General features: G+C 40.1%; 2 protein-coding genes across 3 annotated transcripts; both read right to left on the bottom strand.

The window, feature by feature from the left end:
* Positions 1 to 1,113: 1,113 nt before the first annotated feature.
* Positions 1,114 to 4,214, bottom strand: loxl5a (lysyl oxidase-like 5a). The gene is made up of 7 exons (XM_049731948.1): positions 3,365 to 4,214; positions 3,081 to 3,189; positions 2,065 to 2,202; positions 1,838 to 1,994; positions 1,662 to 1,757; positions 1,481 to 1,596; positions 1,114 to 1,397 (listed from the first exon to the last, which is right to left on the bottom strand). Exons 1-7 carry the CDS (start codon positions 4,116 to 4,118, stop codon positions 1,391 to 1,393), a joined length of 1,377 nt encoding a protein of 458 aa, XP_049587905.1. The 5' UTR covers positions 4,119 to 4,214; the 3' UTR covers positions 1,114 to 1,390.
* Positions 4,215 to 7,792: 3,578 nt separating this feature from the next.
* On the bottom strand, positions 7,793 to 10,789 carry mibp (muscle-specific beta 1 integrin binding protein). Of its 2 annotated transcripts, XM_049731955.2 has the most exons (8): positions 10,627 to 10,789; positions 9,801 to 9,891; positions 9,225 to 9,273; positions 8,896 to 9,070; positions 8,511 to 8,582; positions 8,302 to 8,408; positions 8,126 to 8,211; positions 7,793 to 8,015 (listed from the first exon to the last, which is right to left on the bottom strand). In XM_049731955.2, exons 1-7 carry the CDS (start codon positions 10,650 to 10,652, stop codon positions 8,126 to 8,128), a joined length of 606 nt encoding a protein of 201 aa, XP_049587912.1. In that variant the 5' UTR covers positions 10,653 to 10,789; the 3' UTR covers positions 7,793 to 8,015. The 2 variants fall into 2 exon arrangements, with proteins under 2 accessions (XP_049587912.1, XP_049587913.1); XM_049731956.1 differs by lacking the exon at positions 9,225 to 9,273 and having other exon boundaries at positions 10,627 to 10,677.
* Positions 10,790 to 11,033: the final 244 nt, after the last annotated feature.

Genomic DNA, 11,033 nt, shown 5'->3' with positions numbered 1-11,033 from the left:
TTGTGTGTGCAATTTTTCCCTTATTTTCGCGAAAGATGAAGAATTTTTCTCTCATAGTGGTGAGTTGTTAAATAACAAATCACGAACGATAAGGAAACCATTGTGAACCGTTTTCATTGCATGTTAATTAAAATAAATGTTTATTGCTGCATGTACAAGTTGATATTAATATCCGCCTCCAAACACATTTATATTTCAATTTTCATAATCTGTAAAGAGTTCATTTTGGCTTTAGCGATGATTATCTGATTTCGACTCCTATCAGCATTAACTTTAACAACATCTCATTCATGTCAGATCTCCTTGTCTATTTTATCTGCATCTGCTTTTGCAAGCAAATTTCCCTCCTCAGGTACAGTGAGGATTTCCAAAATTGTTGCGTCATCGTTGGCTCTGACACTTGTTGACTGCGAGGCTCTCGCACACGTCAAGATAAGAACAGTGTGCTGACGTACATATTTCAATGCTGCCTTCCTTCTTGGCTTGCGGCTCTGTGAAATGTCTCTCCCTCTTGCCATATGGGGTGGAGAAGGAATGCTGACGGGCAGCTCTGTTCGTCTCGCACGCCCCGCAGGCCTAACACGACGACCTGCCCTCAGCAAATAGTCGCTTGAGGGGAAAAAGAGGAGGAGGAGAAGGCTGTGTCCAAGTCTTTTCCGATTCACCCTTCCACAAGGAGTTCAATCGTGGTCCACTCAGGCCCAGAAGTATTTGGGCAATGACAGAATTTTTACTATTTTGCCTTAATCATTGTATGGTGGCACACAGCTTTTCTGCAAGCAGAATTCTGACCGAATAATCAGGACATGAGCAAATCAAAGCAATATAGGAAAACCTGCTAAATTAGCGAATAAAAACAAAAGATAAAAAATGACATTATGTGGTGAATAAAAACTAAAGAAAAAAATCACATTATGTGGTTTTTCAAATTATCAGATACTTAATTGGAAAAATTGGTACAAGTTATCTATCATGCGTGGAAAATTATTGCTGAAAGGTGAACAATGAAATTTTATTTATGAGGGATTGCGCAATCTGTGGTGAATTTTAAATATGTCTGTTATGCTGGGACTTCTTAAAATGAAGAGGACGGCAGAATGGCACACTGTTAAATTCTTTATTAAATACATAGGAACAGTTCATACATTAAAAAGCACTTTTATAAATACACACTTGTCAGGGTAAAAAAAGACATCTTAATACATCCAATATTTTTTTTTTTTAACACAGCACTTGCATTTTCTTTGCTATTCCATTCTAATCCGTTTGAGTTTTATTTCTTACACCATAGAAAACATCCTCAGAAAAAAACAAATAATTTAAAATTTCACCGCAACATTTTTAAAGAACTAGTTCAGCAGCAGGACGTGCCATTGTGCTGTCACTCAGGTCAGCTCCTGTTAAACAAGAAATTCGTCTTTTAATAGTTCATGTTGGAATGTCTACAATATTTTCCTCAAGTAAACAAAAAGCAACTCACTTTGCAATCCTGCAGTTTGTCGCTTGCACGTAGCTTCCCGTGTAGCGGATGTCACACTTGGCCACGTTGTTGGAGAAATCCGACTCCTCGACGAGTTTATAGGGGTTCACAGTCACCTGAGGGAAAAATGTAGAAACATTGAGCATAAGAAATTTCATGGGTCGTTTTCCATTTGCGTTACTTGGAGCGTGTAGTTTCCAGGTGGAACATCAGTGATATCAATCCACTGGCAGTCGATGTTGGCGTGATAGGTGTCAAAGCAACCAGGACTAAGCCCCTGATGTTGGTTAAAAGAAATACAGATTAGTTTCATCCATGATTGATTATGACATGCTTCTAATTCCTCTTCAAGCGGACCTGTGTGTGAGCCGTGCAGGCAAATCGTCTCCGCACACCACGTTCACATGACGTGTCCTCCAGGCAGAAACTAGCTTTGTGGCCCTCGGCCACTTTGCGTCCATTGGAGGTATCCAGCAGGTCATAGTTACTAAAAGCCTCCATGCTATGGTAGTGCCTGCAGCAGGAAGACGGAATAAACATACAATGCACAATATGGGAATGAATTAAATGAGCAGTGAAGTTACCGATGGCAGCTGTGCCATTCCCACTGGTGTCTGGGTTTCTTTGGGAGGAAGTCCACTGTTCCTTGGTTCTTCACACGCTGGGGGAATCTGAGAAGAACCCTGTAATCCAGGTCTCTCACACTCGGGTGGTACGCAGACCTGCATGTCGTAAAATGTCAGTAGATGCGACTTAATTTCAAATATGATGCAATGCATAATATTTTATGCTTTGGCGGTTTTGCGTGCTGCATTCATCTCCTTTGTTTTACTTGGCAAGGAAATGTTTGGCGTGTGCCAGCTGGTGTGCCACTCAGCCGCCAAGTGGGCAACAGGCCAGCACACATCCTAATGTTGCGCAACTCAAAGGGGACACCATGTTTCCTCCCTTTCATACGCATCAGCAGCATTAAATTGGATGAAATGATCCAAGGTGGTAAAGTGCCAGAAGTGATGCGGTTCATCCTTGGTTTCATCAGAACATAACATATTTTTTTTACATGTGTTTGAGGATTTTGTTATGGCCCAATGAAACCAAAGTTGGACTTTTTAACCATAATTCCAAAAGTTGTGTTTTGGTGCAAACACAGAAATGGTCAACACCAATACTACGTAGAAGTGTTGTGGAAGCAGCATCTACTGTGGCTGTTTTTTTTTTTTCTTCCCCCAGATGGACCTGAGATCTAGGTGGAGGGAATTATGAACCGTTCCGAATAGCAGTCAGGATTAGCACAAATCTTTTAGGCTGCCTTTTATTTGGAATGTGATTAGTGAATTTGGAAAACAGCCACATCCCAGTTGAGAGGGTGTGCACACTTATGCAACAACACGCTCTCAATTTTTTATTTTTAAAAGATTTTCAAAGATTCATTGCTGAACTTATAGGTCACATTGTTTGGAACCATTTGAAATTATTTATCTTGGCCTCTTTTTTTTAATATAAAAAAATATGGTATTTGAATAGGGGTGTGTAAACTTTATATAACTGCTATGTTCTTCTCATCTCACAAATCATAATATATAATATAAATATAGTGTACCTGGATAGGCAGTTCTCCTCAGCAGCACAGTGGAGTGCAAACATTTGCACTCGCTGGATGTATGACGCAGCTTGGATGTAGTACGGGTCAGGAATCAAGTCTGGGAGACCTGTGGAAGAAAAATACATGTGAAGTACAGTAGAATCTCTACTTAATTAATCAAGTCTGTTAATGTTCCTGCATGTTCTCCGGCTACTTCTGCTTCTTCTGACATTCAGAAACATGCATGTTCGTTCACTGAAGAATAAATTGTCCCATGATTTATTGTGCTCAATGCGTCGTACCGTTATGGAAGAAGTTGGTATTGTGGCCCGGTCCTGGTTGAACCGGTCGTGCAGGGACCCTGTTCCTTTGGTCCGGAGGGTAAACGTTGTAGAAAACGGAGTTCCTATGCTGGGTGCCGTTTGGATCCCGCCTTGGCTCGGTCGCGTTGGTGCGGATCGGATCGTTCCTCTGTTGAGTGTAATGTACCTCGACTACGTTTCTGGACAGTATCACCGGGGCTTCAGTGGCTTCTGGTTCTGCTCTCTGCTGTGTGTTTGGAGCTCTTTCATCATTATTGGCCATCGTGGGGCGAGGCCTCGGGTTTGAGGTTTGGGGTCTGTGCGTAAGATCCAAAGACGGCTGCGTGGTTGCACCGGTGTTGCCGGAAGAGGAGCTTGGTCCTCCACCGGAGAACTCCTGATTGGTAAAGGCCACTCTGCTGCTGGGTGACCACGCTTGGTCCCTTGGGATTAAATTCTGATCTGCATCGGCAGCGTTCACCTGACCCAGATTTCCGGGTGTTCTTCTCGACGGAGGCGGGAGTTGACCTCGGTTCATGGTGGTCAACAGGACCTGGGTTCGGCCCCTGGACTGCGCAGGGGCTCGGTACTGCGTCCCCGTGCTCAGCAAGCTGTAGACCCTGCCGTTGTTCTCCCACTCGAACCTGTGCTTCCACGGGTTGAGTCGTGCGCGCGAAGGATGGCGATGCTGCGCGTTACTCAGGCGCACCACAACATCCAGGAGGCAAAGGAGCAGAAAGGCAAATTTCTTCATCTCAAACTTCTTCTGTTGACTTCGATGAGGTCCAGTACAGTGCTGCACAAACCTGTAAGTGGCAGTGGGCTGCAATAGGCTCCTGTTATAAACACACAAGCCATTCTGTCACAGGTCCGTGACACATTTTGGGCAAATGTTTGTCTTGAGACTATTATGAGTCACTTGACAGCACACAGTCAACAAGCGCAGACCTCCGCTAAGGAGGGTCAGTGATTTAGAACAGGGGGTAGGCAAAGTTTTTTTGCTCAATGAAGGGCCCCATTTTTAAAAGTAACAAATGAGCCTGGTTAATGGAAAAGGTTTAAAACATATATATATTTTTAAATAAATAAACGTCAAAGCCAAATAATTTATCTTAATTATTTAATTATTAATTTATTATTTATAATTAATGTATTCATAGTTATGTAACCACTAACCTAATCTAAAATATTTTTGGTGTATTTTGCTAATATGTTTAATTGTATTATTTACAATAACCAAACCTTTTATGGATTCGATATGTAGCGTCGCCAAAAGAAATAAATTAAGAAAAAAAGGATGCTGACACATCCTGTACATGTTTTGGATGTGATGAAGAGAAAGTGCAGGGCAATAAGAAACGGGCAACATCACAAGCAGTGTTGTTTTTTGGCAGGTGGCCGCAAAGGAGAACTTGTTAAGTGTGGTTTAATAGTTTGCTGTTGGTCAATGCGTCACTCATTAACGTTTGTGTGGTACATTTGCGCCCCCTTGTGGAGTTACTATGTATATAAGAGATGGAGGTTGGAGAGAATATAACTGGCTCTTTTTTATCAGTTCTTGCATTCTTATTTGTTTATCATTCACTTTAAAGTCCACTCCAGTGTGTCTTTCGTGTGTGCGCGTGTGTGAAAGTGTGTTTGTTTTGGTGGTGGGGAGGATGGCGTCAAAGGGGTTTCTCAAACAAGGCATTCATTCAAACTCGGACAACCACTGATCAGAAGCAGGCAGGCAGGGACTGGAGCAGAATCAAGAGGGGAAGGGGAAGTAGGGAGGCCAAGACTGTCATGGAGAAGATCGGTCAGAGTAAAGTCAAGAAAAACAGACAAACATGGGCCCAGAGGAAGAAATATTAAAATCCGAATCCGTCGGACCAGTCTTAAATAGTTGGTTGTAGTTGCCATATTTTATAAACCTCCTCAATGTGTGAATTTTAATAAATAATACAATAGTTGGGCACAAGTGAAAATGTCTTGATACATCTCCAAATACTGTTATATAGCTTTTTTTTTTAGAAACGTCCAAAAATCTTTACTGACTTTGATGGCAAATAGCTCGAGCGTGTCTTCAACAAGCTACAATGGGATGTTTCCACCACATGGTGGCAGTAGACGCCCACAAAAATCAATAACAGCGTTCATATTGCTAGACAATACAAGACTGTATCAATAATTGTTTTTACTACTCTCGCTGTTGCTTGGCGTTTTCGAAGAGATTACTAAATGTAGCAATTTAACATTAATTAATTTAATTAATTCAGCGTTTATTTAGTTTGTTATTCACTGCATTGTTCTGGCCACTTTGTCGTATATTCTGATATGATTAGTAGTTAGTAGTGGTCATCAATTCATCACTAACATTAGAATAATATAATTAAGGTGGAAGTTAAGTTGGAGCCTATTCCTGTTGAGTTAGGTAGAGCAGTTGTGGACACCCTGGACCAACTCATTCACTAATTAATCTTTGTGACTTTGAGAAGCCAAAAAAGGCCTAGACCTCCAGGGTCCTTTTTTCCACCAGCACCACAAAAGCATGTCTAAATATAGAAACACATGGTGTCAAGCACTCACAGCCTCTAAACAATTTGTAAATATAAATCCACTAAGTTTGAGCAATGCAGATACTCTAGCAGGATTGAATCACAAGGTCCAGACCGACAGTGGTCTTGTGGAAGTCTGGAACCACATGAGCACGATTCCTCCGCTATGTCGGAATGCTTCTCATAGTCCCGTATTGTACTCACCCTTAGCTCTCATAACCTCTTGGCTGACGTGACGTTTCCCGGCACGTATCACGCAGGGCAATGTGATGCCGTCAATGAGTGAGCCTCAAACTCACTCTGGGGATTGAAAGGTCATGCTTTTGAAAAGGCCAAATGGAAACTAAATTAATTCCTAATCATTCTGAAGGTCAGACTACAATCTTGTTCTGAACATGTTTTAATAGATCTTTCGTTTCAAATACGGTGTGCGGACTTCTTGCATTGATTTTTATTCCCAGTTTCACAATAAAATAAAATAAAATAAGATAAAATAAATGCTTCCAATCCCCATTCTTTGAATAGTAAACACAGTTTAAAAGATTAATGCGGCTCTTTATAAATGTGCTTTCATCCACTCACTAGTGTAACAAGGAAAGTCTGTTCAGGAAAAAAAAACGTCTAGACAGAATTTGTTTTCACTGTAAAGCAGCTTGGGATAATGTAGCCATTGTGCTCACATTCTCCTCCCGTTAGTTTTAGTAGCTATTCTACTCACAGGAGCACACGCAGATGACTGACACCATAGACTGCGACCTTGATGACTCTTTAACATGGTTTACGTGTACTTGATGAGGGGATTTTAAATGTGAGCGTGTGCTCGTCTGCAGGTTTGACTCACTCACACCGCTGTCACTTTTAGCACCGGGAAGCCAAGCCAGCGCCTTTTCCGACCACGTCCACCTGTTAGGTCGTCACAACAATCTCCTTGTCACTCCCGTTTCCACAAGACATTTATATGTCACATTGCGCAAAGCCGCAGCTGATGTCAAGAATACTGTTTCAATAATAAGTGACGACAATAAACAGATAAATGACACCTATTTGAGGTGAACTGCAGCATTGATTCCGTACAAGGTGACGTTAGCGATGGGAAGTTGTGCCATAGTCGCAACTTTAACACTGGCATGAAAATAGGAGTTTAGAACATAATAAATGTATAGATAGATGTCCACTAATTAAATTACCACCTTGCAATGACTCATAATGAAAATACAGACCATGTATGAGGGGCTATGTTGACCTTAGAGTAGAAAAAAAAAAAAAAAGTAGTCTATTTTTATAATATGAACAATGTCAACACGTGTCTTATAACCTCACGTGTTGGCAATCAGCTGGTAATATGCTAAATCTCGTTGTGACTCACGCCGGCATTCCACTCGAGGTTAAACACGGTGGTATTTAAAAGCGGGTGTGAAAAAGATTTATCCAAGGCAACGAAGTGAGTAGGTGAAGCTCTCAAAACATACTAGGAGTCAATGTGCTGGAAAGGAAAACAGTGACAACTTTATTTCAGCTAGCTGTGCTATGAAGGTCTAGCTATAATCGGGATAAACAAATGGCACCGATTCTACAAGCCATGAGAGAAGTAGGACAGAGTTAAAATCACCTTTTAATAATTCTCCTGAGGATGAAATGACTGTATGCGGACCTACTGCAGTGTATTGTTTTGATGCCATCAGGTCAGAGGTCGGGAAGTACACTATCAATCTGGAATGACTTCTCTAATAGACATATTAGGAAAATTATTAGAAACTTTTGTAGAGGCAGTCTGAAAGTTATAGTGAAAATGAAAAAAAAGACAATTTTAGGCATTATTTGTTGACGCAAAAAAAAAAAAAGATTAGGATTAGTGCTGTAGAAGCTAAAAAGATGACTCAGATGCTTGATGTTCATAGCCAACGTGAATACATTTTTATTGATGGAAGAAGAATGTGATTAACTTGCAAAGGGTCCAGTGTAAATTTCAGATCGGTTCAACCATGACTTTGACCAAACAAAAGCAAACAAAAATTATGATAAGTTAAAACATTTATGTATAAAAAAAATAATTAAAGAAATCCTTGGCGCTATATACAAGTATTTGTGCAGCACTGAAGTGCGCTTTCTTGATGCTGCAAGAAAACAGAAAAACAAAATGTTAGACAGTTGGTCATGTAAAAACAGCTTTTAAATTGTTTCCTCAATCTTCTTCATCCACCATAAAAGATAGTCCTAGTCTCACCTATAAACGATTAAGCAGGTTGTTCTGAATGTCCTCATACACTTGGTTGTAGATGTCTTCTTTGCTTTTCAAGCCATCCAGATACTCTGTGAAACAAAGAAAACCTTCCGTTAAAAATATAACTTCAACGAGTTGTGAAATACTGGTGATTTTTTATAATTTTTTACTAAATGTACCAATATCTAAGCAGCTGTCTTCCATTTCCCTGCGGTGCTTGAGGTACATCGGCCAAACGTGGCCGTCAAACAGGCCAGGAGGATCTGGGATCGTGTATTGTCTTGTACTGAAAACAAGGAAGACATTTTGTTTGACAGGGTACATTTATCAGGACAGGACGTTTGACCTACAATTGCGTTGTAGTTGAAATTTCAGGAAAACAAATTACCTTCTCCTTTTCTTGCATTCTTCATAAGGAATGGTGATGCAATAACACTTGTCAAAAACATCCAGCAGCCTTCTGCAGGGGCACACGTGAGAAGGCGATTAGATGCGTGCACGTGAGCATGCGTCTGCACTGCTTATCGTTGCTTTTATAGTGAATAGCCTTTCCCTCTAACCGCTTATCTCTAGCTGCAGGAGCACACATAGTACACTCGATGTGCATAGATAGGTCACATGACTTCAGTCATGGTCTTCACGTCCCTAAATAACCCCAAGGTCAGCTCGGGTAAATAAACATAGCACTTCTATTTGAATATTTTTTATCAGGATAAAAATATAAAAATAAGAAGCAAACCACAAATAGGTTATCTCATCTTGACTGCACTTACGGATCATTGTAGAGCAGGAAGCCCTCCACAATCAGAATGTGGATCTGCTCATCTGGGTTGGCAACGTCGGAGGAAGCCGACAACGGGACACCGTGCGAGCGGGCAAACTTCACTGGATTCTCTATCCAGCCTTTGACGGTGTTGATCATGGCATCCATATCCAAAGCTGTGATCACTGCGGAGCAACATTACAGAAACAGAAAGGGCAGAACATTAGCAAAGACAAAACAAGAATTGTGGAGTAAACGTAATTATTTTGGCAATGTCCAAATGAGGGGACTCTTTTTGAGGTTTAAAAGAGGGGCTGGCGGTCTTCAGTGAGGTCTTACCATCCCATTGTCTAAAGCCGTCCTCCCCGACTTCTATCTGATCAGGTTTCTGAAATAACAGTCACCAATAAAACATTGCTGCAACTTCACAGCCATCTAAACACGCGAAGAGGGTTGGGAACAGTAAGAGAGATGAAGAAGATGTTTTGGGCCATTAAGTTAATTGCGCACACTGTTCCTCCACTATATTGTGAGTTCATCATGTTGTAGTGAATACAGGCAAGTTTGTTTTAATATTTGTTGTTACTATACTAAAATAATGGAGAGGGTAAAAAAAAAATATATATATATATATATATATATATATATATATATATATATATATATATATATATATATATATATATATATATATATATATATATATATATATATATATAAAAATAAAGTAAACTATCTGGAAGATGTGTTGGTTCTGCAACATATTCCCGCGATAAATGAAGTATGGCTGAAGCATTTACAAAGATAAGCAGATGTTGGCATGGCTATGAGGTGGGTGGGGGGATGAACATATCCTTTTTTTTCATTAGATTTCATACAACAACACTAAATAAACTTCTGCTTCCTAAAACTCACCTTGAAAAAGTCATCCTGATGCACCACACAGCAGTTAGGCAACGTCTTCATCAACTTATCAGTCAAGGTGGTTTTGCCACCATTTGTGACTCTGCATAACAGAAGAAAATGTACAACCATGTAAAACTTGGTAATGGTTGTTGGTAGTGCAGGACAAAAAGTGGGAAGATGTGACTAAACCTTGAGCGGGACATTTGAATTGTGAGTTATCTAAAATATGGAGGGAGATTCAAACAACCTTTGACCAAAATTGTAAAGGGCAGTAAACTTTCATTTTCCTTTCATGCATGTGTTTCATCATCTTTGAGAGATCTTTTATGAAAAATAATTTTAGAAGTGGCCCCAAACTTTTGGGTAGTAGAGTTTCCATTCAGTCATTGGACTACATTTACTTATGATAAAATAATTTTTCAACGACATTGAGTTGTAAATGTAAACATGGCGCCACGTGTTCTACGACTACGACCACAACTACTATTAGACAATGCAAGACTGCTAAAATATATTCAAAGCACAAATGTTTTTAGTAAACGTAAATACAAATACGTTTCCGCCATGTCAAATGATAAATGTCGATAGGTCTGAGCCGTTCAGTCAAAGTTAGTGTTTTGAATCTCCCTCCATTTTGGGGTGAAATCTCGCGATAACATTTGAAACATGCCGCTCATTTCAACGTGATGAACCATAGATGCTGGACGTGAATTTAAACGGGGCAGAGTTTGAACCAAATATACGTCATATTTTGGTAATGTAAGCGAGACATAAATAAGTTAATTTAATGATCAAATTAACAAATAAAGTTGGCAATACAATTCCAAAGACTTACCCGCCAATTCCTATTACGTATTTCATCTTTTCGTCTCTTCTCAGATGTCCTCAAATGAAGAAAATCAAATCTTGTTGTTTTCAAACAAACCCCAAAATACTGTTATATTTTTTTCCTTCTTTAGGTTAGACGTTCTATCCCTAATCTTACTACTTCATTGAAGTTGAGCCTGAGCCGCTTCAATTTATATCGTCTTGAATATGCGTGACGTCACAGCTGACGTCGATGAGCTTGCGCCTGATTTTCCTAGTGGAGATACGTCAGTGCACCTCGGCCAATCAGGTGATCCTGAGCCGTAACCTCCAGCCAATCAAAACCAGCGAATTGTCATGCATTTCCATATTTCTTTACACCTGTTTATATCCATCATTCTTGGTCAGTCCTGTAATATTCCTCTCCATTGGGTC

Source organism: Syngnathus scovelli, chromosome 10 (genome assembly GCF_024217435.2).
Source record: "Syngnathus scovelli strain Florida chromosome 10, RoL_Ssco_1.2, whole genome shotgun sequence".
In the NCBI taxonomy this organism is placed as follows: Eukaryota; Metazoa; Chordata; class Actinopteri; order Syngnathiformes; family Syngnathidae; genus Syngnathus; species Syngnathus scovelli.
This window is presented reverse-complemented; position numbering and strand designations above follow the sequence as displayed.

Excerpts from the sequence above, each read along its gene's own strand:
- loxl5a (XM_049731948.1), bottom strand. The coding sequence starts at position 4,118 with ATGAAGAAATTTGCCTTTCTGCTCCTTTGCCTCCTGGATGTTGTGGTG. Across the intron at positions 3,190-3,364 it reads TACCAACTTCTTCCATAACG|GTCTCCCAGACTTGATTCCT; the intron begins GTACGACGCATT and ends TTTCTTCCACAG. Across the intron at positions 1,758-1,837 it reads CCTGCACGGCTCACACACAG|GGGCTTAGTCCTGGTTGCTT; the intron begins GTCCGCTTGAAG and ends AACCAACATCAG.
- mibp (XM_049731955.2), bottom strand. The coding sequence starts at position 10,652 with ATGAAATACGTAATAGGAATTGGCGG. Across the intron at positions 9,071-9,224 it reads CGGCTTTAGACAATGGGATG|TGATCACAGCTTTGGATATG; the intron begins GTAAGACCTCAC and ends GTTGCTCCGCAG. Across the intron at positions 8,583-8,895 it reads TTCCTGCTCTACAATGATCC|AAGGCTGCTGGATGTTTTTG; the intron begins GTAAGTGCAGTC and ends GTGCCCCTGCAG.